The sequence below is a fragment of the Ictalurus furcatus genome, chromosome 4, assembly GCF_023375685.1.
Source record: "Ictalurus furcatus strain D&B chromosome 4, Billie_1.0, whole genome shotgun sequence".
Taxonomy (NCBI): domain Eukaryota; kingdom Metazoa; phylum Chordata; class Actinopteri; order Siluriformes; family Ictaluridae; genus Ictalurus; species Ictalurus furcatus.
The window spans coordinates 27732842-27760635 of record NC_071258.1 but is presented as its reverse complement, the minus strand read 5'-3'; the positions used below and the strand labels follow the sequence as shown (position 1 = coordinate 27760635).

Below are 27794 nucleotides of genomic sequence, written 5' to 3'. Positions count from 1 at the left end.
ATCTCTCCCACACTATTACCTGCACTCACACACATCTTTAACACATCGCTCTCTACTGGCACATACCCTACCTCATTTAAGCAAGCCCAGGTTACCCCACTGCTTAAAAAACCGTCACTCAACCCTGCTATAGTTGACAACTACAGACCTGTTTCCCTCCTCCCTTTTCTTTCCAAAACTCTTGAAAGAGCCGTTTTTAATCAACTCTCCAATTTTCTCACACAGAACAACCTCCTGGACACCAAGCAGTCTGGCTTCAAGAGCAACCACTCCACGGAGACTGCTCTGCTTTCCGTCACTGAAGCCTTACGACTAGCAAGAGCAACCTCTAGATCATCTGTCCTCATCCTACTTGACCTCTCTGCTGCTTTCGACACTGTGAACCATCAGATCCTCCTGTCAACTCTCTCCAGCCTGGGCATCATTGGAACGGTTCTGCGATGGGTGGAATCCTATCTCTCTGACAGATCCTTCAAGGTATCATGGAGGGGAGGTATTTCTGAAACTCAACAACTCACAACTGGCGTTCCACAGGGGTCAGTTATGGGTCCACTCCTCTTTTCTATCTACACTACATCTCTAGGGCAGGTGATTGAGTCTCATGGCTTCTCATATCATTGCTATGCTGATGACACCCAGCTCCATTTGTCCTTCCAGCCTGACAATCCATCCGTCTCTGCATGCATCTCTGCTTGCCTTTCGGACATCTTGGTCTGGATGAAGGAAAACCATCTTAAGCTTAACCTGGCAAAATCTGAGCTTCTTGTGATCCCAGCCTGTCCCTCAATCAACCACAACTTCACTGTACAGCTCGGCTCACTCACACTTATGCCAACCAAGATGGCCAGGAACCTTGGGGTGATTCTTGATGACGGCTTGACCTTTACAGACCATATCTCAGCAACTGCAAGGTCCTGTAGGTTCATTCTTTACAACATCAAGAAAATCCGACCCTACATCACCGAACAGGCTACACAGATACTAGTCCAGGCTCTTGTTATCTCTAAACTGGACTACTGCAACTCACTGCTTTCAGGCCTCCCAGTCAGCTCCATCAAACCCCTTGAGATGATTTAGAATGCTGCAGTGCGCCTTGTCTTCAACCTGCCCAAGAGAACCCATGTCACACCCCTATTCATCTCCCTCCACTGGCTTCCTGTAGCTGCCCGCATCAAGTTCAAGGCCTTGATGCTCACCTACAAGACCTTGTCAGGAACAGCACCCTCCTACCTCAACTCTCTCCTGAAGGCCTACGTTCCCTCTCGCAATCTGCGATCGATTAGCGACCGACGTTTAGCAGTTCCAACTCAGCATGGCGCAAGGTCCCTTTCCAGAACCTTCACACTAACAGTTCCTCAGTGGTGGAATGCACTTCCAATCTCAACCCGGACCGCAGAATCTCTCACCATCTTCAAAAAACAGCTAAAGACCCACCTCTTCCATGAACACCTAACCAACTCATAAAAAATAAATAAAATAAAATAAAATAAAAATGCACTTACACCTCTACTCTGCACTTTGCTTCTTCTGGAATTCAATTAATGGATCTTGTATGGTAGCACTACTTGTATTGTTCTCTGCTTGATATATCGCTTTGCTTGTATCTTTCTCATTTGTAAGTCGCTTTGGATAAAAGTGTCTGCTAAGTGAATAAATGTAAATGTCCCACAGTTAACAATGCATGTCAGAGCATAAACCAAACCCACAGATCTGGGGAAGGGTACAGAAACATTTCTGCAGCATTGAAGGTCCCAATGAGCACAGTGGCCTCCATCATCCATAAATGGAAGAAGTTTGGAAGCACCAGGACTCTTCCTAGGGCTGGCCGCCTGGCCAAACTGAGCGATCAGAGAGAAGGGCCTTAGTCAGGGAGGTGACCAAAAACCCGATGGTCACTCTGACAGAGCTCCAGCGTGTCTCTGTGGAGAGAGGAGAACCTTCCAGAAGCACAACCATCTCTGCAGCACTCCACCAATCAGGCCTGTATGGTAGAGTGGCCAGACAGAAACCACTCCTCAGTAAAAGGCACCTGACACCCTGCCTGGAGTTTGCCAGAAGGCACCTGAAGGACTCTCAGACCAAGACTAAGACAAAGATTGAACTCTTTGGCCTGAATGGCAAGCGTCATGTCTGGAGGAAACCAGGCACCAGTCATCACCTGGCCAATACCATCCCTACAGAGAAGCATGGTGGTGGAAGCATCATGCTGTGGGGATGTTTTTCAGTGGCAGGAACTGGGAGACTAGTCAGGTTCGAGGGAAAGATGAATGCGTCAATGTACAGAGACATCCTTGATGAAAACCTGCTCCAGAGCACTCTGGACCTCAGACTGGGGTGAAAGTTCATCTTCCAACAGGACAACGACCCTAAGCACACAGCCAAGATAACAAAGGAGTGGCTACAGGACAACTCTGTGAATGTCCTTGAGCTCCAGCCAGAGCCCAGACTTGAACCCGATTGAACATCTCTGGAGAGATCTGAAAATGGCTGTGCACCGACACTCCCCATCCAACCTGATGGAGCTTGAGAGGCCCTGCAAAGAAGAATGGGAGAAACTGCCCAAAAATAGGTGTGCCAAGCTTGTAGCATCATACTCAAAAAGACTTGAGGCTGTAATTGGTGCCAAAGGTGCTTCAACAAAGTATTGAGCAAAGGCTGTGAATACTTATGAACATGTGCTTTTTTTGTTTTTTATTTTTAATAAATTTGCAAAGATTTCAAACAAACTTCTATCACGTTGTCATTATGGGGTATTGTTTGTAGAATTTTGAGGAAAATAATGAATTTAATCCATTTGGAAATAAGGCTGTAACATAACAAAATGTGGGAAAAGTGAAGGGCTGTGAATACTTTCCAGATGCACTGTATATATAGGTTCAGTGCACGTCCAAGAGACAACAATGTCTTGTCACCTGCTAATAAGAACATAGTGTCAGAGAGACACTTATTTTACTCATCATCAGCTAACAGAAGAAGAGCAGGAGCATTTCAAGCCTGAGAGAAAACAACATATGTTTTAGGACTTTGAGGATAACTTTCACTCAAGCCACCTGTAGTAAAACTACAAAAATAACCCCAAATCTGCAAATTATTCTCAGAATCCTAAATTTTTAAATAACAACTTAGCTCGTGAGATAATATAGTTAGCTCCATAGTGTGAAACTTGGCTGATACAATACCAAGAAAACCCCACCCCCTCGAGCTACCCAGTATAACTTAAAAATGTACAGCCTACGAAACTTTACAAGCACAGGCTATTGAGAGAAAACCCACACATTCTCAGAGCAAATATGTGTTTTTGTTAGGAGTATGCTATTTTATATCAGCTTCTGCACACTGAAGAAGTGTTCATCACTCCAAAACAGTAGTTCCCTAGCTCCCTTTCTCTGGTTCTCTCTATGCATACTAATTACTAACATTTTATCAAAGCAATTACAGTACATAGTCAAACCATTCCCCCTGGTTATAGTGCAGCTTTCCATATAGACCTGACCTCCCACACAAAATGTGATTTCTTCTAAATGCCACCTAATATTAGTGACTTACACATTGCCTTAGGGGAATAACCATATGATGAAACTCCCAAAATGTTATTTTAAAGGCTGTGACACCAGGCATGGACTGTGTGAAATATTGTGTAAAATCAGTCTAAACCTTTAAGAACATCATTATAGAGTTTCAAATGTGTGTAGGTCATGTACAGATTGTGTCATCATGGAATATATGGAAGAAAAATACTTTCACATATGTACAGTTTTGATTTACACATGTGTTTTTTTTATTCCATACAATAAACCAGACTAAATCAGACTATAATGCACTGTAATACTGTATACTGACCGGAGCCAATAAAATGTGCATGCTATTTTCAGACTTCTAAATAAGACACTTCTACTTCAATCAGAAAGATGGATGGAAACTAATCTATATCAAATGGTATTGAATCAAGCAGCGAAGAAAGCTATCAGTTTCTTCTACAAATTGAGTTGCATGTAAAAGTTTGTCATCCATTTAGATAACTTGTATACACTGGCACGAAATGTCAATTTCTCCAGGACCATCATGGAACACATTATAACACAGACCAGCACCACTCTCTCACAGTTTAATTTATAATTTTAGCTGTAAATAGAGTCAGAAAAACTACTGAATGCCATTTCAGGCCAATATTAAATACATAAATATGACACTATTAATTAATTAATTATTAAGTATCGCCTCTTTAAAATCCACATATTTTTCCTGAATGGAGAGAGTATCTGATTTTTTAGGGATAAAATTATGATCAACACTGTAAGAATAGCAGATGTGTGCATGTTTCCTTATAGTAGAGCACATCAAATTATTAAAATAGCAGTAACACGTAATTACAATTTCAATAAAAATACCTGAAATAATACTTACTTAAATATGAACAAATGAAGAGTTAGGGCATGTACTAATCACAAACTAATAAAGAGCTAACCTTAACTATGATGTGAGTCTTAGTTGTGTGTGAACAATGATAACCTTTGGTACATGTTAGCACACATTTGTTAGTTAATGAATTAATTAACAAGTAAGAGTAAACAAAATAGAACACTGGTTTTAAATGTTAATAGACAATAGCGTCTGATAAATGTTACTGTATTAATATCATGCTTGTGGGCAAAAGAGCACTGCCATGGGACTCAGAGCACATACTAGTACTTCAATGGGATTTGAAGAGAAATGGCTGGAGAATGTTGCAAAATGGGTTGAGATTAATTTACTGGTGTTTATTATTACTGCATCTTTCTATGAAAGTAATCCAGTGTTATCCAATGATGTTTGTGTACGCAGCTGCATATGTCAAATTATATAAACAATTTGAAATTACAGTGAGGGAAAGAAGTATTTGATCCCCTGCTGATTTTGTACGTTTGCCCACTGACCAAGAAATGATCAGTCTATAATTTTAATGGTAGGTTTATTTGAACAGTGAGAGACAGAATAACAACAAGGAAATCCAGAAAAATGCATGTCAAAAATGTTATAAATTGATTTGATTTGCATTAAGTATTTGACCCCCTCTCAATCAGAAAGATTTCTGGCTCCCAGGTGTCTTTTATACAGGTAACGAGCTGAGATTAGGAGCACACTCTTAAAGGGAGTGCTCTTAATCTCAGCTTGTTACCTGTATAAAAGACACCTGTCCACAGAAGCAATCAATCAATCAGATTCCAAACTCTCCACCATGGCCAAGACCAAAGAGCTCTCCAAGGATGTCAGGGACAAGATTGTAGACCTACATAAGTCTGGAATGGGCTACAAGACCATTGCCAAGCAGCTTGGTGAGAAGGTGACAACAGTTAGTGCGATTATTCGCAAATGGAAGAAACACAAAAGAACTGTCAATCTCCCTCGGCCTGGGGCTCCATGCAAGATCTCACCTCGTGGAGTTGCTATGATCATGAGAACAGTGAGGAATCAGCCCAGAACTATACAGGAGGATCTTGTCAATGATCTCAAGGCAGCTGGGACCATAGTCACCAAGAAAACAATTGGTAACACACTACGCCATGCAGGTCTGAAATCCTGCAGTGCCTGCAAGGTCCCCCTGCTCAAGAAAGCACATATACATGCCCGTCTGAAGTTTGCCAATGAACATCTGAATGATTCAGAGGACAACTGGGTGAAAGTGTTGTGGTCAGATGAGACCAAAATGGAGCTCTTTGGCATCAACTCAACTTGCTGTGTTTGGAGGAGGAGGAATGCTGCCTATGACCCCAAGAACACCATCCCCACCGTCAAACATGGAGGTGGAAACATTATGATTTGGGGGTGTTTTTCTGCTAAGGGGACAGGACAACTTCACCGCATCAAAGGGACGATGGACGGGACCATGTACCGTCAAATCTTGGGTGAGAACCTCCTTCCCTCAGCCAGGGCACTGAAAATGGGTCGTGGATGGGTATTCCAGCATGACAATGACCCAAAACACACAGCCAAGGCAACAAAGGAGTGGCTCAAGAAGAAGCACATTAAGGTCCTGGAGTGGCCTAGCCAGTCTCCAGACCTTAATCCCATAGAAAATCTGTGGAGGGAGCTGAAGGTTCGAGTTGCCAAACGTCAGCCTCGAAACCTTAATGACTTGGAGAAGATCTGCAAAGAGGAGTGGGACAAAATCCCTCCTGAGATGTGTGCAAACCTGGTGGCCAACTACAAGAAACGTCTAACCTCTGTGATTGCCAACAAGGGTTTTGCCACCAAGTACTAAGTCATGTTTTGCAGAGGGGTCAAATACATATCCCTTATTAAAACGCAAATCAATTTATAACATTTTTGAGATGCGTTTTTCTGGATTTTTTTTGTTGTTATTCTGTCTCTCACTGTTCAAATAAATCTACCATTTAAATTATAGACTGATCATTTCTTTGTCAGTGGGCAAACGTACAAAATCAGCAGGGGATCAAATACTTTTTTCCCTCACTGTATGCACATTTAATAAATATTCTTTCTTATAGAGCATGGTTGATTTGGTTTACCCTTACATGTTAATTAATACAATAAATAACAAACATGTGACTCACATGTAGTAGTTAAGCTTAGCTCTTCATTGGTTCATGATTAGTACATGATTAGTCTTAACTCATCATTATTTCATATTTATGTTAGTATTAATTCAGGTATTATTGCATGATTATTCATGTACTGTTATCGTAAAATGTTACCAAAATAGCTTATATCCAGTGCACACATTAATTTAATTTAGTATCATGTGGATTCATTAAATGTGAACAATTAACTGTTGGTGCGCAATATATATATATATATATATATATATATATATATATATATATATATATATATATATATATATATATATATAATGCAAAATAATGGAATGTGCATGTGCTGGCTGAAGTGTTATTTTATAACCTGCCAAATAATGGGGGACAAAGCCCCCCTAAACCACACTTGCAGTAATTACTGTAGCAAATATGACTAGTACCTGATTTATTTATTTATTTATTTTTCAGGTTTAAAAGCAAGTGCTTGTGTTTAAAAGTGGTGGTCTAGACACTATTGAAAAACAACATAATCGAGAAAATCTGACAACCATTGAAGCATAAACCACACACAGGTGATCTTATAAATAGTATCTTATTAGTTAACTACTTTGCCTTCTTTATTTTAACTTTTGCACTCTTCTGTAGAAGCAGTAATTTTATGATAATGGGATAAAGGCCCACACTGACAAACTAGGGCTCACTCTAAAGACATTTTTTTTAAAAATTGTACCACTAATGAGAGTTAAGGATTTACTGATAATGTTTCTTACCCAGCTCATCAAAGTGGGTGTCAATGCCATTGGATCCTGCCACTGAGCATATCAACCGAGCCTTTAGGAAAGAGCTCCACTTATTCACCAACATCCTCTGACCACCCTGATCATTCTGAAAGACAACATGAGCAGAGAAACTGTAAAATTATTGTTATAAATTGCTACTTAACATTGTTGCTCCTGATGTATAGATGGTGCCATCTGCTAAAGCATTACACTTTTTAACTATTTAAACAAAATTTTAATAAATGCCATTAATTTTGAAATTCTCGAGACTTACCGCACATACACGGGCCACCCTGCTGTAGACAGCCTTATTTCCTGCCTCTGTGGTGGACACTCTCTCAGTGAAGAAGAAGTAAACTTTGTCATCAGCAGGGTCGTCATTGTCAGGGATCACCACAGAACCAACAAACTTGGGCTCTGAGGAAAAAAGAGAGACCAGAGAGAATTTATCAGTCCTCAAGGGGAAACTGCAGTGTTATTGCACATCATACAAGGATAGCTGAGTTCCCTTAATGGAAAATTCAAACAACAAAAAACACCCGAAACATGTGAAAGATAAAGATGCACTACATTTGAAAATTAATGTGAAAATAAAGCAACAATTGTGTAAATGTCACGTAAAAATAAAATAAACATCTATAAAATAATATATACTAGAGTTCGACAGATAGTGGATTTTACCGATACCCATAACTAAGTTATTGCTAAAATTTATTACAAAAAAATAGAGTACTGACTGTCCCATGAAAATGTACTGTACTTTTTAAAATGAAATAAATATATAAATATTAATATACAGTATCCATCCATCCATCCATCTTCTATACCGCTTATCCTTCCTTCAGGGTCATGGGGAAACCTGGAGCCTATCCCAGGGAGCATCGGGCACAAGGCGGGGTACACCCAGGACAGGGTGCCAATTAATATACAGTATATCAACTATTAATAAATATTAATGTAAATGAAAGATATACATCCAAACTAAACCAAAAAGAACACTCCAAATAACAAATAAAAATCGAGACGTCCAAAATGAATGAACACTTCAAATAATACAACAAAATTTATCAGTGATCGGTTTTATTTCACCTCTAGAGGCCGCTCTTGTACTGTAAGACAGCTGACCTTTCTCAGCTGCTCCCTCAACAGATGCAACCAAGAAAAGCTATCATGTGGATTTTTGACCGATCAATTGTTCGAACTCTAATATATACTGTATGTATATATAAATAAAAAAAAATCCCATGTAAAACCACAGGTTCTTTGTGTGAAAATTAACATATGAAAACAAATGAATAATGTCCACAAATCATGTGACTGTGTGTAAAAAATGTGTATGTGTAAAAATTACATGTGAAAATTTAAAACATTAAAAAAAACACTATACATGCATGATAAAAATGTGTGCAACTGAAAGAGTGAAGTGTCTAAAACCCATGTGTAATTCACATATGATTATACACACTAAATCTGTACAGTCAACCCCCATCCCTGCCCCAACACCCACCCCCCAAACACACACACACACACACACACACACACACACACACACACACACACACACACACACACACAAATCAACACACTGTAGAGATTTCCATGGTGCTGTGAGATCTGGGTTGTTGTATGACAGAGGCGCACGGTTCACTGGGACTGGCTTTGACTTTATTTGACCATTTTTCAGCAGGTCTAATGAGTCTGTCTGAGACAGAGTGAGCAGAGATAGATGGCGTCTGTCACACATGCCTTTCTGCTTCTCTGTATGATTAATGGCACACACCGGGAGCCTCAGAATGCAAGAGCCCCCCTACAGGTGAGGACTATACTCCTTTATTCTCAGGCACACAATGCCCCTCTGTGGTGTGCATCAGAAATACACTAAAACTCACGCACAAGTATAAAAAAGTATACTCAAAAATATAAAACTACTTAAATATAATACAAAGGCAACGACGATGGGTATGTTAATTTTTTAAAGTATGCTTTACTGAAGCTCAGAGCTTCTGAATCAGGATGTATGGACATGAGGGAAACATTAAACAAGCTCACAGCATGCCACTACTATACACTCCAAAGTCAACCATTTGACCAGTTCACTGATGTTGATGGATAGTTAAATGTGGTGTTTACTCTACTTTTCTTTACAGCTCTATGCAAACATGTGTCTGAGACATGCATAATGCAGTGGTTATGGTTAGGACCGATCCTGGTCCTGGAGTACTCTAAGTCTGAATATTTGATTGTTTTTTCTTCATTAACACACATGATTCAAATAATCATCAAATTGCCAGATCTACCTTAGAGGTTATTTCTTGATCAGGGTTGGAAACCATGTCATTTGAAAAAGCTTACTATGTTGTAGCCTCCTGCTGAGTACTTCCATCTATAATCAACTAACTACAATATTCAGATGGTGGAACACGTGGGATAGATTAGAGTCTGGAAAGCATTTTTCCTATCCACCACATAAGATTCAACTCATGAAAGCCTAGATATGGTCCAACATACTATTTTGTAAGTGTCAGTGTGTGCTTCTGGTGCTTCATCTTGAAATCATTTGCATGTTCAATTCAACTTCCTTCTGAAATCATGATGCTTTAGAGTAGGGGTTCTCACACTTTTTGCAGCCAAGGACCCTTTCAGACTAAAGGAATTCCCAAGGAAACCATTATGAAGAAAGCACAGCTTTATTTAAGATTTTAAGGACAACTGGGCACCTCACAGCTCCAGGGTCCATGGTTCAATCCTGAGCTTGGGTTAGGGTCTGTTTGGAGTTTCTGTCCATGTTCTCCTTGTGACTGTGTGGGTTTCTTTCCGGTTCTCCGGTTTCCCCTCACCTTCCAAACACATGCTGGTAGGTGGACTGGCTATGCTAAATTGCCCCAGGTGTGAATGAGTGTGTAAGGCATGTGTGCATGGTGCTCCGTGATGGACTGGCGTCCTATTCAGGGTCTTTTCCTGCTTCATAACCAGAGTTCCTGGGATAGGCTCTGGATCCACCCTGAGCAGCACAAGGAACTTACTGAAGACAGAAGAATGAATTATTATACCACCTCAGGGAGTTTTTCTTCCCCTTAGGATTTGGATTTTATTACAACTCAGATGTTTTGCAATAACAGAAGCGTGTTCCATTACTGAAAGAATAGAAGTATTGGATCTATAGTATCCAGATCCGTGGTATTGGTATCAAATATTGGAAATAAATGGGAGTGATGCAACAATATTTAGGCTTAAAGAAAATGTCTGTGTTAAAAGCCTGCATCCACCCATCCATTTACAGTGCCATCCATTGATTGTTTTTTTTTTTTGTAAACCTTTGGTGTGTTTGCAATAGTTTGATAACCATGAGAGCATTTTTAATTATTTTTTTTTAGCAAAACATCAACAGTTTAAATAATAAAGACAATTTTTCACAGCCTTCTTTAGTCATATTTACCAACAATGCCAATATTAGTGCAGGGCACTGTATTTACCATACCGCTTATCCGAAACAGGGAGCATGGAACCTATCCCAGGGAACTTGGGGCACAGGGCAGGGGACACCCTTGATGTGGTGCCAACCCATCACAGGGCACAATTGCACACATATTCACACACCACAGACATTTTGGAAATGCCAATCAGCCTTCAATGCATGTCTTTGGATTGGGGGAGGAAACTGCTGTAGAGTACCTGGAGGATACCCCTGGAGCATGGAGAGAACATACAAACTCCACACACACACAGGGAGGTGGGACTTGATCCCCCAACCCCAGAGGGGATGGAAATGAACTAACAGGGCATGTGAGTAAGTGTTTGTGTCAGTTAGTGGGTTAACGTGCAAGCAATAGTTCAAGTGTGGGTTCTCTCACCATTTAGCTGCTGTCTGTCTCCTACTTCTGTCCTGGTGTAGCTGTGGCTGCCAAGGCGATACAGTGCTGCATCATTCTCCCAGTAATCAGTGTACAGCCCTACAAACAGTTGATCTCCTGTTGATTCAGACAGAAGGAAGGATATGTCAAAAACTGCTGGACATATCCATTTATTTATTATTTTGAATATTCTTCCTGGTAAGTGATATGCGACTCTAGGTAAGATCTGAGGGTTAAATGGGTTGAAAAAAAATTATATATATATATATATATATATATATATATATATATATATATATATATATATATATATATATATATATATATATATATATATATATATATATATATACACACACACACATAAAATATTATTTTTTTCCCAGCTTCTTAATACACTGGCTTAAATTATTTATTTAAATAATTTCTACATAATTTTCACATATTTTTATACTAGTAAGAAATTAAAAATATTGACTATTGCATATTTAAATCTTAAAATCCTTTGCACATTTAAAAAGATTGATCACACTTCAGTTGTTATTCGTTAATATGCCACAAGGTGGCAGCTAAAGCACAACCAGAAGCAACACTTCACAATACAAAACTCATACATAATCATGCCAAGAGAACCATCGATGTAGCATCTGAATCAGAAATATTAGGAATGATATTTATCTAAAGGAGTAAAGAGAGAATTAGCAATCTTGAAAAGAGCTTTGTGACCATTCTGTCAGCAGGAAATGACTGAGCTCATTATTCTCCTCCTATATTTCCTAGTTTCTCCCATTCTAATCATTGTCTTAATCTGTGGACTCTGACCGAGAGAGCTGATGGATTTGACTTGAAGTGCTTCTGTGAGGATTCAGGGGAGGTAGAAAGCATGAATAGCTGGATATCCTCCATGCTGACTGCCCGAGGCTTGAAACACACAGCTCTCATTGTGGAGCACACCCGATTTGAGAAGAGATAGATAGATATGAAGGAGGGGTGCTTATGAGAGAGGACGCAGAGAGAGGGAAAAGTTTTTTTTAACAGCGTTGCTGAGTGCTTACTGGACACTGTGGACGTTGTGGGGCTGTTGGGATGAAACGGGGCTCTCCCTCTGCCACTCTCAATGTGCTCCGACTCCAGCTGAAACACTCCTCCCTGTTAAAACACACACACACACACACACACACACACACACACACACGCACAGCACCTTTTAAAATAATTGATTAGATTTGGAAACACTACTTCTGTAAATGATAAAACATGGAGTTGGAATTTCAAGTCAGTCCTTCTGGGGGAGAAAAAACATGTTAAGCTGATTTTGTTAGGCAATTATACGAATTTACTCATTGCTAATCTCTACTGTCTTATTCAGTTTCATAATAGTAAGTCTGGGAGCACGAGAGCTAGCACATGCTAGCAAACTTGGTTAGTGATTTCAATGCACAGTATAATGTTAGCTAACTTGCTAATCTTGCCTATTAGTTTACAATAGCCAGCCTGCTCGCTAACTTGTTAACTGGCTTTCTAGCAAACTTAGCTACTCATTTACTCAATTACCTAATGTTAATTAGCTTGCTACCAACCTTAGCTACTAATTTACATGTTAACCTCATGTTAGCTAGCTTTGTAGTGCTTGCTTTTGATTACATTATATAATATTTAGCCTAACATGAGCTAGCTTAGTTGTAAAATGACAAACCCCTGCTTAAAAATCCAGCTTGTTTGACTAGCTGGTAGACCATTTGTTTTTCAGCTTCTTTATTATTTGACTAGAATATCTGAGTGTTTCTAATTGCCTTGTGTTATTTTCTTTAAAATACCTTCTCCATAATGTAGCATTATTAGCAGTAATTCAAACTCTTCCTGTTTTTAGTAGCACTTACTACTAGTAGTAGTACAACTAAATTAGCAATTTAGCTAGCAACATTAGCTCCAACATGTATTTAGCTAGCCTGATAGTGCTTGGTTTTACTTACATGATATAATACTTCATATATAATAGATTTCATTAGCTAAATGAACTACTAATTTAGCACCATTAGCACACCTGTCTTTAGCTAGCTGGCTAGCTTATTTAATGCTAAATAGCTGTACAGTATTGTCAATGCTGTTTTATCAGGGTGTAACTATGTATTTAATTTAATTTAATTTAATTCTTTTTTTCATTCTTTGTTTATTCAGTAACAATCCTTTCAAATATATTTTGAATGCTCACTTCTTTGAAATAAGCACTACAACCAGGATTGCCAAGTCTCATGCATTTGGCATGAGACATGCTTTCAGGCTCTGTCTTTTGTAAAAAATACAACATAGTCACAAATCTGCTAATTAAAAGATTAATGAAGAAATAATTTTGTGTTTCAGAAAAATTGGGGTTTTGTAAACAAAGTAAAATATCATACGGTTTCAAATTTAAGGGTTTGTTCAATTTTGTTGTCATGTCCATATTAAAGTCAACCCTAAATGAGGTAGAGATAACAGATTTATATTTAAAAGGTACTATCAAGATTATAAATGGTGAGGTTTAAGCATCTTGATTTGCATGGAAGATTGGATCCAACAATAATGGAGTTTCTTATAAAATTATTATTAAAATGTTTATCAAAAATGGAAAGACCATTTACTAAAAGTTGGGGACTTTGTAAGGTTGAATCATTAATATCTACAACTGAAGATTTTGTTAAAGTTGGTATGCCTTAAAAAGTTTTTTTTATATAATTATTATTATTTTACATTTACAAGTGAATAATTGCTCATTCTTGTCAATAGGGTCATTTACAATTAATATGTTATGTTGGAACCAATTCTCCATGTACAGTGACTTGTTGTTACTGTTGATATTACCATTGTTCCAGATAAAACATCTATTGGGAGAGAAATTGTGCGCGTACAAAAGTGAGCAGTACAGTAATGCTTGTTCGTGATAACCACACTAAGCCGTACTTGGCAGTTAATACCATGGATTTTTTATAATGATGGGGGCAGGGCACTTCTAGATTCTAGAGAGCATTTAATTGTACAGAAAATCTGATGAGAAGTTGAAGTGTAGAATGGTGCCATCAAAATTGCTGATCCGTATTGGTGGTAGAGAGAGACTGTATATTTTGAATGCATATATATTCTAAGTACACTTGTTTATAGATAAACTTATGGCAAACATATTCATACTAAAAACCTGCAAATAAAAGGGCATGGTGAGGAAGAAATAGAAACAATCAAACAGAAAAAAGTGATGTATGACATTATGCACATTTTACACAATAATTCTCATTTCCAGACAGCAAAAAATGTCATTTGATTCATAAATCTCATTCCAGCCAGGAAGACAAAGTTGGCAACCCTGCTACAACCCTCTAACAAAATCCTAAACCCACAGAACAGGACTCCAAATCCAGTGTGTCTGTGTTCAATGTGCCTTATCTGATTGGATTTGGTCTGATATTGTTTGTAGAAAATGGTTTCGAGCCATTCCCATAAACACAGATCTGGAGCAGGACAGGCAGAAGATCAGAAGAATGAGGCATCAGTCAGTCTGTCAGCCTATAATACAGCCTATCACACATCCTAATCTATTCACACTGTCACTATCAGGATGTATTACACAACCTATCCATCACACACACACACACACACACACACACACACACACCTCCACCTCCTTTTCACACTTAGACGCTCCATTTTCAGTAATATAAGGCGAAATATTACATCCAGGTGAATAAGTGGACAGTGAAATGAGAATCTTGGAAGAGAATAAGGGCACTGTACAAACACACATGTGCATCTACAGACCCTCCTATACACATCAGTGGATGTCCTAAATATTTTTTTCTCACAAAAAATAGCTTTAATTAAAATGTATAATAAATGCGTAATTAAATGTATAATACATTTCCCCTTCCCCCTTTTGAAAATACAATATATAACATTTTAAAGGATGGAGGGGTCATGTTTAATTGTTGTTGTGTTGTTGTTTATTTAAAATCATTACTTATTTCACTTCAGTCATGTAATTATAGTTTTAAAAAGGCTACATAAACATAGTGTTTAAAATGAGGCTATAATTCAAAAATAAGATAATGGTAGACCCTTATGAATCAAATATGTAATTAGGCTAGTAGGTCAGAGTTGCATTTATTTTTCTTCCAAGTGCACTGTCTCACTTCCTCCAAGTAATAAATACTAAATATCCAGCTAAAATCCTCCTAAACAGATAAACTGTGGTGGTGTTTGGTGGTCATTCATATGTTAACTGGGCCATTGACCATAGATAATTAGCTGTAGATAGAGAAGCAATATCATGCAAATGACAATATGCATTATAAGCATCACAACTACCAGTGTTCTTCTGGGACATGAAATAAGTGAACCTGTCTCGCTCTCTCTCTCTGTCTCTCTGTCTCTCTGTCTCTCTCTCTCTCTCTCTCTCTCTGTCTCTCTCTCTCTGTTGTTCAACCATATGGTTCACATTTGCAAGGCATATGGTCTGTAGTTGGGTAATGTGTGTGTGTGCATGTGTGTGTGTGTGTGTGGGTGTGGGTGTGGGTGTGTGTTATTCAAGTTATTTCATTTTGCCGCAAAGTAAGTACATAGGCTTACTTGAGTGAATGAGAAATACTCTATGAACGTAAAGCAATAAGATAAGGGTACAGTATTTGTATTTCTATCATGCATTTTGAGGCTGTCAATTATATTACAGTGAATATTTTCTCTAATATCTTTACAAGTCTCCTCAAAGTCACTAAGGTGATGTAATTTTTATTGAGATGCATACATTTTGTGGACAATAGGCCTATGTGAATGTAAATGTAAAAGATTGATATCTTATAATGATAAAAAAAAAAATAAAGGACAGTATAAATATTCAGTAACTGGCTGAATATTTTCAAGTATCGAGCAAAATAATCATGATTAAAAAAATCTTAAGGGGTATTCAAGTGGGCATGGCCTAAACCAGAAGATCTCTCTCTCTCTCTCTCTCTCTCTCTCTCTCTCTCTCTCTCTGAAAAAAAAACAGGATCCCAGTCCTGATGTCCACCCTTAGTCTTAATCAGAGGTTCAATTAAACCAATTAAAACAGTGTGTCTACTATTCACATCTGCATTCATATCAGTTTAAAATATATTTATTCTGAGTAATGTATTCCTTTAAAGAAATAAAGGTGGGAAAATGTAGGAAGCTGATGTGAACTGTGGATGTGAACTGGCCTGTTTATAGGAGTGTCGAAGTGTGTGATGTGCCACAATGGTGTAAAAGTTAGCAGAAGGCTGTGATGTTACTGTGCATTTTGAGGTTTGAGACACAACCAGGCTTAGCAGGGCATGTTTGTGTGTGTGTGTGTGTGTGTGTGTGTGTGTAGATTCCATCCATTGCGATTTTTCTTCTCATTCCGGCTCTGTTCAATGTCCACTCTTGAATCAGTCTCACTTGTCATCACATGCACATCTGCATGCCATCACCATGCTCACCCTCACCTCACAGTGACTGTGTGAGTGTCAGCTTGTGTTAGTGTATCAACAGTCATGTTCTGTGTGTCTGTGTTTATATCTGTTTTCTGCATTTTCAGGGTGGAGAACATTATGCTGTAGCACTAACTCTGGAAGATCATTGCCTCTGAGCTTTGCTCTTAGCTTGAGTGGTTTACCTCTTTTAACTGGGGTTATCAGGTGCTGTGCTCAAACCTGCCTCCTCTAATTACCCTCACTCTGATCTCTTGCCCCTTACCACAAGCCAAAGGCAAACTTGCAGCTTCTCCCTAAGGAAATGAGCATGAGAACCTCACACTGAGCATTAATAAGACAGGAAAAGACAAGAAGTATGAAGTATCCACTTTTTATCTCACTGGTTATGAAGAGAGTTTATTTATTTATTTATTTTTGTCAAAAAAGGATACATTATAGTTCTTATGAGATTATTTGTTAATTGGGCTCCTGGCTTCCTGGCCTCCCGGCCAGCACCATCAAACCCCTTCAAATGATTCAGAATGCAGTAGCATGTCTCATCTTCAACGAGCCCAAGAGAACCCATGTCACACCCCTCTTCATTTCCCTCCACTAGCTTCCTGTAGCCACTCGCATCAAATTCAAGGCCTTGATGCTCACCTACAAGACCTTGTCTAGAGCAGCACCCTCCTACCTCAACTCTCTCCCGAAGGCTTACGTTCCCTCACGAAATCTGCGATCAGTCAACGACCGACGCTTAGTAGTACCTACTCAGCGTGGCTCAAGGTCCCTTTCAAGAACATTCAAACTAACTGTCCCTAAGTGGTGGAATGAACTCCCAACCTCTATCCGGACCGCAGAATCTCTCACCATCTTCAAAAAACATCTAAAAATCACCTCTTCTGTGAACACCTAACCAACCCATAAAAATAAAAAAAATAAAAAAATGTACTCTGGCACTTACACCTCTACTGTGCGCACTTTGCTTCTTCTAGAACTCAATTAATGGATCTTGTATGGTAGCACTACTTGTATTGTTCTCTGCTTGATATATCGCTTTGCTTGTAGTTTCTCATTTGTAAGTTGCTTTGGATAAAAGCATCTACTAAATGAATAAATGTAAATGTAATTGCTCAAAACATAATGATGTTGCATTATAACAGGATGTACTGTATGTGTTATTGTCATTTGATTCCTCCACATGATTATGTATAGTATGTATGTATTTATTCATTTATTTATTTTTAAATATTGTTTTATTCATTCATTCATTCATTCATTCATTCATGTATTCAGTAGATTCACACATTTTGCCCATTCCAGCACATTATTGGTCGCTGACCGTAATGTTTGGTCTATCTGATTTACTCCTCACACTGCATCCACATTATGTGATATTTGAAATAAAAATGGTATGAAAGTGTGTTGTGTCACTTTGAAATCATTTTGAAATTGGCAAGAAAGTCCATATTTTATATAATTTCATATGAGTATATTTTAAATATTATTTTTCAAACTTTAAAAATTTTTAATACTATTTTATTGTGTAAAATATATATTTTTTGATACAGTAAATTATGAATTAAATAGTTATTAGGACTGAGCCCAGACTTTGGGACCAAACTACAGCATCAATTCTAGTTGTGGTTCTTATAATCGTAAACATATGAGCATGGCATCCCCAATACACGACACACACAGTTTTAAAGACAGTGGGTGGAGAGACACAACACAATACAAGGATTGTGTAAAAGTGGTTCAGGCCAGCCAGAGGTCTCCAACATATGGAAAAAAGCTTCTTACCCCTCAGTCTTTTATGTTTCGTCCAAACATTGCTTTTTGCTTCAAATAAACCTCCATTCCCTGTGATTAGCCACTCTGTAATTTGGCTGGCGCTCTCCAGAGAGGATGAGACTGTTTGTTTTTGGTCTCCTGAATGTTTAGTCATGGATTTGAACAGAGTGAGAATGATAAAACGTCCCATCACTGAGGATTAAACAAACTCTTTTTTTTAAAGTGGTCAAGAGTAGAGCCATGAATGTCAACACCATCACTATTTTCTACATTAAGCATATTAGATCAGTTTCAGCCTTGGGGTTACATCTGATCAATTTTATGTAATTACTTATGCTTACAAACAGATTCAACATATATATGGTGGATTTAACCAATGACTTCACACTTGACACTAACATTGTGGTTGAATAAGTTTCCAGGATGTTTTTTTTTTTTTTTTTTTTTTTCTGGTGTAAGGAATACTGCAGGTCTCATGGGTCACTATGACAAATTCTCCAGCTGAGGAAAACATATCCATTCCAAGACACGTGTTCGTTAATGATCACCAGAGAGGACTAAAGCATTTCACTGACCATTGTGCTGCTTTTGACTACACCCATCTGTCTCAGGCACACATACCATATAACTATTCTGAAAACAGTCTCCTTTCTCTTGTGGACAAAACTTCAACCTTAAACCATTTCTTTACTCATGTTTAAACAGCCATCAGAACATGTCTTCTCCAGGTTTCTCTGACCAAGGATATTAACTGCAATTTGCAGCTTTTTATAATTTAAAATTATTTCATAGATCCTCAAAAGAGGAGAAGTACCTGAATTCTTTACTAGCAAGTAAGCGCACCTCGAATGTCTTCACGTCTGTAAGTATAAATTCTTAAATTTATTTAATGAATGATTGTAAAAGTGTGCGAACGATTCACAAAAGACATGAGCCTCAAATCAGGCACATATTTTACATACTCATGGTAAATTAGTGCCTCTTTCACCAAGGAAACAAAACATTTTAGCTAAGGCTAACTAATTGTTATCTAGTATGACAATAACTCATAATACAAACTAGTTAATTCCTAATAGCCAGCTATCATAGTACAAACTACTGTGATAAAAATGCAAATGGTAGAAGGTCTCATTCTCACTTCCACATCTGTTAAAGTTTAGAGTTGTAAAGACTTTAGAAAGACTTGAAGAAAAGCCACCTTATGACTTTATAAACATACACTCACCGAGCACTTTATTAGGAACACTATATTAATACTGAGTAGGGCCATGATTGATTGGTCCAAAGTGTGCCAAGAAAACATTCCCCACACCATTACACCACCTCCACCAGCCTGAACTGTTGACACAAGACAGGTTGTGTCCATGGATTCATGCTGTTGGTACCAAATTCTCACCTTACCATCTGTGTGCTCAGCAGAAATCAAGGTTCATCAGATCAGGCTACATTTTTCCAGTCTTCAGCTGTCCAGTTTTGGTGAGCCTGTGCCCACTGCAGGCTCAGCTGTCTGTTCTTGGTTGACAGAAGCGGAACCCGTCATGGTCTTGTAGCCCATCCACCTCAAGGTTTGACATGTTGTGCATTCTGAGATGCTTTTCTGCTCACCACAATTGTACAGAGTGATTATCTGAGTTACTGTAGCCTTTCTGTCGGCCCGAACTGTTTCCATATCTCATCAATAAGGCATTTCCGTCTGCAGAACTGCTGCTCACTGGAAATTTATTTGGTTTTTTTTGCACCATTCTGAGTAAACTCTAGACTGTTGTGTGTGAAAATCCCAGGAGATCAGCAGTTATAGAAATGCCCAAACCAGCCTGTCTGGCACCAACAATCATGCCACGGGCAAAATCACTGAGATACATTTTTTCCCCCACTCTGATGGTTGATGTGAACATTACCTGAGGCTGCTTGCTGTATATCTGCATCATTTTATGCACTGCACTGCTGCCAATGACTGGCTGATAGATCGCATAAATGAGTAGGTGTAAAGTGCTATATAATTATAATTATATAATTATAGAGAAATGTATAATTATATAGAAATGTAGTAATGTAGTGTTTGGAAATGTAGTGAAGTATACAGTGTAGTGAGTAAAATTCAAATGTTTTAGGTGAAAGAAAGTAAGATGCTTAAAAACCAGACATAAATACAGTACCTGTACCTTCCACCTCTGTTCATACTGGAAATGAAGTAAATATGTGACGTATTTATGCTTGTATTGCATTCAAAGTTTTGCATTCAAAGAACATGCTGGATGTTGAAAGGATGACACGGTAGCTGTTTAGAGAAGCTGAAATACCTCTGCTCCATGGCCAACTCTGATGTAGGCACACATCGGGCTGAAGGCTCCAGTCCCACATGCTAGCAGGTGAGTGCTGTTATATGGCTGAATCAGCTTGATGTAGTTAGCACACTCCGGCTGGGGAAAAAGGCAGAGCGATATGCTTTACAAAATGTCACCTTAAAGGAAGAGAAATCTTGAAATATTCTCTCTTTTTTCCACATTTTTCACCTTCTCCCTGCCCTGCATGAGACAGTCCTCCACTTGGTCCTCCGAGCTAGCCCAGTGAATCTAAGACAGAGGCAGACAGAGACTGAGAACCAAGGTCACTGAAGAACACAGATAATTTCCAGATGAAGTCTGCTAAATAAACGTCTTGTGAACAGCACTGCTCATTGTGAAATGTACTTCTAGACAGCATAATTTCCAAACTCCTGTTCCTTATTGAATTAAATAACAATAAACACAGAAACAGATAGTTTTCATGGCCCTGAGGTTAAGGGCAGGTCCACACAGTAGGACTGTGTGTTCTTCTGACCAAAACTAAACAGCCAAGCTTAAAAACATGGAAACTATGTATACCTTTTAGAGGAAAATGTCCTAATTAGCCATTATATGTTTATATCTGAGCTGAAAGCACCTTTTTAGACTCTTACTTACCGTATACACAGCCACCCTGTTTCCCTGTTACTTTATGAATACAGATTTTAGGCCCTACTACCGCAGCATTAACACTGTGTTTCCAAAAAGGAAAATAAAAACAGCATTTATTTAATGTGGTAAATTTATAATAAATATTTCTTGCACTTTATATATATGTTTATAAGAAAACCCACTGTAATCATAGCAACTATTGGTGACACTTTAATTGTTACCATCGTAACTGGTATCAGATCAGCTAACCACCTAGCATAGATTGTTATCTGATTCAGATTTATCATCATCCATTATTAAGATTAAATAAAGGATTTATTATTATTATTTTTTTTTATGAGAGAATATAATAAGGTAACACGTGTCCTCATGTTGGAGATATTAACTACTATAACTGGTTTAAAATAACATTTTTTTCAGTAAATATAGTTCCAATGAGGCTATTCAAAGGAAAATTACCAGACATCAGTATTACCTCAAAATATCTGTAAATATAAAGACTTCACAACATTAAAGTCCATAAATAATGTTATGTGTAATAAAGTGGAATGAAATAGGAAAAAAGTATTGAACACACTAAGAAAAAGCAGTTCTCTAAGGTAAGGTAAGGCAAGTAACCAGCTGAAATCCATAAGTAATTATACCCCCTATCTGTGCAAATTAATATCAGCTGGGTTAGTGAAGTGATGGTCTATAAAAAGGCTTTCATTACCAAGGTGTCACACAAGAAACATCTCATGATGGGTAAAAGCAAAGAGCTCTCCCAAGACCTTTGCAACCTTATAGTTACAAAACATATTGATGGAATCAGATATAGATGTATTTCAAAACTTCTGAATTTTCCAGTAAGCACCATTGGGGCTATTATCCACAAGTGGAAGCAACATCACTCCATCATAAACTGGAAACATACAGGAACTCCTCGCAAGATTTCTGACCAGGGAGTCAGAAGAATAGTCAGAAGAGTAGTCCAAGGACCACTCAGAAAGAGCTCCAGAAACACTTGGAGGCAGCAGGTACCATCGTCACAGAGGAAACAATGGGCAATGCAGTCCAGTGCTCACGCTCACCCTGCAAGATTCCATTACTAAAGAAAAGGCATGTTGAAGCTTGTTTAAAGTTTGCTACAACTCATTTGGACAAGCCTTTGAAATACTGGGAGAGTGTAGTCTCGTCAGACAAGAGCAAAATTGAACTTTTGGCTGTCATACTACACACCAGGTTTGGAGAAGAAATTGCAGTGCACATCACCCTTAAAACACTATACCAACAGTGAAGTTTGGAGGTGGAAACATCATGGTGTGGGGCTGTTTTTCATCACATGGTACTGGCAGACTTCATATAATTGAAGGAACGATGAATGGAGCCATTTACCGGAAAATTCTTGAGAAGCATCTGCTGCCATCCACCAGGATGATGAAGATGAGACGTGGGTGGACTTCCAGCTGGACAACGATCCAAAGCATACAGCAAAGTGAACTCTCAATTGGTTTCAGAGCAAAAAAATCAAGGTGTTAGAATGGCCCAGTCAATCAACTGACTTGAATCCAGTTGAACAAGATTTAAAGGCAATATGCTTAGAAGAATGGGCCAAAATCACACCTGAATACTGTGGCCGATTAATCTCTTTATACAGGAAGTGTCTTGAAGCTGTCATTACAAACAAAGGCTTCTCCACTAAGTGTTAAATAAATTTCAGTTACTTTTTTCCTGTGTCATTCCACTTTATCACACATAACTTCATTTATGGACTTTAATGTTTGGATTCTTTATATGTGTGGATTTCTTGAATGTCTGGTGAAAATTTCATGTGCATAGCCTCATTGGAGATATATTTACTGAAAAAAATGTTGACGTGTTCTTGAAATTGATGTGTTGGAAGCAAGAAAAATGGGCAAGCATAATGATCAGAGTGACTTTGACAAGGGCCCAATTTTGATGGCTAGACGACTGGGTCAGAGTATCTCCAAAACGGCAGGTCTTGTGCGGTGTTCCTGGTGTGCAGTGATTAGTACCTACCAGAAGTGGTCCAAGTAAAGACAACCGTTGGTGAATTATTTATAACAGTAATCACTGAGCTCCTGGCTATGTTTCTGTGCTTCACAGAACCACGTTGAGAACCACTGCTTGTAGTGTATGAATGTGTACCAAATGTATAAAAGTTTGAAATGTGCCTGAATGAGTGTACACACACACACACACACACACACACACACACACACACACACACACACACACACACACACACCTACCTCTGTATGAGGCTCACTGACTCTGTCCAGATTAAGAGAGTACAGTGTGTCTTTCCCTCCAATAATGAGTCTCTCCTGAGTCTCATCCAGCAGCATACTGTAGTGCTGCAGACTCCCTTCTGCAGCCTGGAACACCCATGTCCTGTTCAACTCCCACAGCTCTGCACACACAGACACACAGACACACACACACACACACACACACACACACACACACACACACAGGGAATGAACATTATAAGTAACATCACTGAGAAATGAAAAGATAATGTTAATGGGAGAAGTAAATCCTGGAGCATGAGAGAGACATGACAGTTCTGTGAGAGTCATGAGTATTCTCTTTACTCAAGACCACATAATATCTCCTCTGACAAGCATAGTCTGAGAGTCCATACAGCTGAAGAAGCAGAAGGATTAGTCATTCCATAATAAAACACCAAGTTAAGCACAGTGCTTCTCAGAGGAGCATCTCTGTGTGAGAGAGATTGAGAGAACTGATAAACAAGGTGTATGGTGTCAACAACTTAGGTCATTTTGGCCAAAATTTCCTGTGTGTGTGTGTGTGTGTGTGTGTGGTCATACACTATGTTCCTATGAAATCTGTAGCTGATTTAACTGATTTAGCCTGACAAAATACCGTATTGGGCAACACACACACACACACACACACACATACACACATAAAAACATAGCAAAGGCTGTTCCCTGCTGAGCTGGTTATTTCAGAGGCTCACCGGTTGCTTTAGTGGACAGATAAAGTGTAATAGAAAGACAGGTGAAGAGGAAACGAGAAAAGAAAATGTGGCCAAAATTTTGTGAACACCTGACCATCGCATTCATATGTGGTTCTTCCCCAAAGAACTCCTCTGTAACTATGTTACTACAAAAATTGAACCACACAACTGAATAGAATGTTTTTGCATGTTGTAACATTAAGAGTTCCCTTCACTGAAACTAAGAGGCCCAAACCTACTCCTACATAACAATGCCCCTATGCACAAAGTGAGGTCCATGAAGACATGGTTTGCCAAGGTTGGAGAGGAAGAACTTGAGTGGCCTGCACAGAGCCCTAACCTCAACCCCCCTAAAGAATCTGGGATGAATACTAATGCAGACTTCACCCCAGGCCTTCTCAACCTAACATCAGTGTCTGACTTCATTAAAGCTCTTGTGGCTGAATGAGCAAACATCCCCACAGCCACACTCCAAAATCTAGTTGAAAGACTTACCAGAAGAGTGGAGGTTATTATAACAGCGAAACTAAATATTATAAAGCGAAACTAAATTTGGAATGGGACATTCAGCAAGCACATTTGGGTGTGAGGGTCAGGTGTCTGCATGCTTTTGACAGTATAGTGTTGATAGGGTGATAAGTTTCAACAGTATGTTCTGTTGTTTCCTTTTAAAAAGTCCTAAAAAGAACGTTCTCATTTCAGTCCTTAATACTATTCATGTGATGTGTGCATGTTCAGGGTAATTCTATTGGATTGTAGTTTTGCTGCAAGCTGTTAAAAATTACAGTCACCCTACTGTTTTAAGCCTTAACCTCTAAACCATCTCCACCCATGCCCCGCAGCAGGAAATCTCTCTATTGACTGAAGATGAAAAAAGGGGACCATGAAATTGAGGCTAATAGTGTCACATACCTTAAGGTGAAAGTTAAGGCACAATCGACTAAAACATATGAGAAACATAAAATGAACGGTGAAAATTGCTTTTCATTTATTTTGACTAATCCAGAAGTTCCACTCTGACTCAAGTGTCCTATTGATGCTTATTTGACTTGCCTTTTGGCTTATGTGAGATGAGGACATAATATATAGGGCACAACCCAAGGGACCATCGTCTGTTTAATTTCTTTACGAGCCTCTTACTCATCCATTTTTTGACCTCATCTTAGCAGCTTCAAAAACAACAGAGTACAGTAATTTAAGCCAGATATATTAGACAGACTCTACTCTAGGCTGCGCATCAGTTGCATTAAAAGGGTCATCCACCTCAACATGACCTGCTGTGTTCCATTAATCAGCACTAGTCGTGATGAAGAGGCATGCGGCTCATTACTGTTTATGAAGGGGAAGTACAGCTAGAACAAACAGCACATTACAAATGTCCCACCGCAAGCCAAACACAAACCTCAAACTCCCCCTAAGGCAATGAGTGTTTGAACCTCATCATAATAGAAATTGACGGAGAGCTTTAGGCCTAGGCAAGGGTCATACCATTAGGGCCTTAAGGGGAGGGGTAGAGCAAGAGGGACTCCAAAAAGAAATCCGACACCCTTAATTAAAATCGGCATCAATGCCACAGTGCTCTGGGTGATCTGACCATTTTTTATTATTATTATTTGACAGTTGCATCAAATAAAAACCTTGTTTTGTGTGAGCGTGTGGGGTGCGGGTGGGGGAATGGGGTGGGGGGGGGGTTGGGGTAAATAATATTGATGATAAATAAATAGTAAATAATATTAATGATAAATAATATTGATATTTATCGATATTAGACTAAAACACTATATATATATTTAAAATCTTCCATGTATTGTACTGAAAACAAATTATGAGTTATTTCCAAATTATATATAGTTTAACTTATTTTATTTATATTCTTATACTTTTTTTGTTGTCAGCGTTAGACTGAAGCATGAATTTATTCCGGAAAAATATTGCATATGTCACCGAGGCAATACATGAAAAAAAGAGCACTGAATACAGAAAGACTGGATGGTAGGTTAATACAGGAAATGCATATGTAATGGAATATAGATTGAAATGGAAATGAATCAGTCCTTCACGTAAATGCTTATCCACATGTGCTGCCCAGGCCTGTCTGCCTGCCTCTCTCTGTCTCTGTCTGTCTGTCTGTCTGTCTCTCGCTGTCTTTGTATATTCCCCTCACTCATGGGGCTATCAGCTATCACTGATAGGGAAGTGCTTTCATCCCAGAGAGGAAAAGAACTTCTCTCTTTTATCTGTCACATTGAGTTTATTTTAATCTTCCCATCTAACAGGAAGCTCCATACAGTAAATCCTGCATTATGTGACCTTTTTGCCTTGCTGTTTGATCTCATATGATGTGGTCTGATGTTCCATAAAGAAAAAGCAAGCAGTAAAGATGAATTTAAGTTGGACAAAGGAAACACATTATACTTAATCAAAAGACTGATGGGGAAAAGGAGGTTATTTGGGAACCCTGGTGGCTGTTAGTAGAGCACAGATTCTTTATCCAACCATACTGACTTTGTTAACCCACTAACCTCAGTAATTATCACAAAGCTATTACTATATTTAGATATTTGACCTCTACATTCACCTTCACAGACTGAATGTCTGGACTGCACAAATGACTTGAATAGGCATTAACTATCCTACCATGCTATTGATAAGGGACAAGTAGAATATTCAAGGTCACTCATCAGATTTGCTGTAAAAGTCTCAGAAATCAATACTCATATTCATTTTCTCCTGCCCCATAAAGAACTGCCCTTTTTTGTCCTTTAATGTAATATCCTAAGAGATTGGATGCCTGTGCAAGGAAACCTTTCAGTTCTGTTTTTGTGAAAGAAAGATATTATTATTATTATTATTATTATTATTATTATTATTATTTATACCAGAGCACTGTCGACATAAAACATTTTAAGCTGTTGATTACTTTTCAGGGCTTAGCGTTTAGCACGTTTGCCTTGCACCTCCAGGGTTGTGGGTTCGAATTCCGCCCTGTGTGCATGTTCTCACCGTGCTTTGGGGGTTTCCTCCAGGTAGTCTGGTTTCCTCCCCCAATCCAAAGACATGCGTTGTAGACTGATTGGCATTTCCAAATTGTTCATAATGTGTGAATGTGTGTGTCATTGTGTGTGTGATTGTGCCCTGCAATGGTTTGACAGCCTGTCCAGGGTGTTCCCCACCTAGTGCCCCAAATTCCCTGGGTTAGGCTCCAGGCTCCCCTGTGACCCTGTGTAGGATAAGTGGTAAGGAAAATGGATGGATGGATGGATCACATTTCAACAACAGCTCTAACAGTAGTTCTAGTTGCACTTGTCCTAATACACTATAATTACAGTTAATTCTCAAGGACTACTATGGCAGACTCTCCACATAATCTAAGCCTAAAATTAGATGGCTCAAAACATGCTAACAAAGAAAAATGTGTAATTGTTGATATGCTGAATTTTTCTGAAAGAATAGATTTATTTAACATTTATGGAAGGA

At 38.6% G+C, this 27794-nt stretch overlaps 1 protein-coding gene across 1 annotated transcript in view; it reads right to left on the bottom strand.

The window, feature by feature from the left end:
* Positions 1-27794, bottom strand: part of sema3e (sema domain, immunoglobulin domain (Ig), short basic domain, secreted, (semaphorin) 3E) — a 52961-nt gene that overhangs the window by 9999 nt on the left and 15168 nt on the right. The window contains exons 2-8 of the mRNA XM_053623500.1: positions 23584-23744; positions 20909-20968; positions 20696-20815; positions 12219-12312; positions 11164-11280; positions 7587-7729; positions 7304-7418 (exon numbers count right to left, since the gene is read on the bottom strand). Of these exons, the coding sequence (XP_053479475.1) occupies positions 7304-7418; positions 7587-7729; positions 11164-11280; positions 12219-12312; positions 20696-20815; positions 20909-20968; positions 23584-23744 (810 nt within the window). The remainder of the gene's footprint in view (positions 1-7303; positions 7419-7586; positions 7730-11163; positions 11281-12218; positions 12313-20695; positions 20816-20908; positions 20969-23583; positions 23745-27794) is intronic.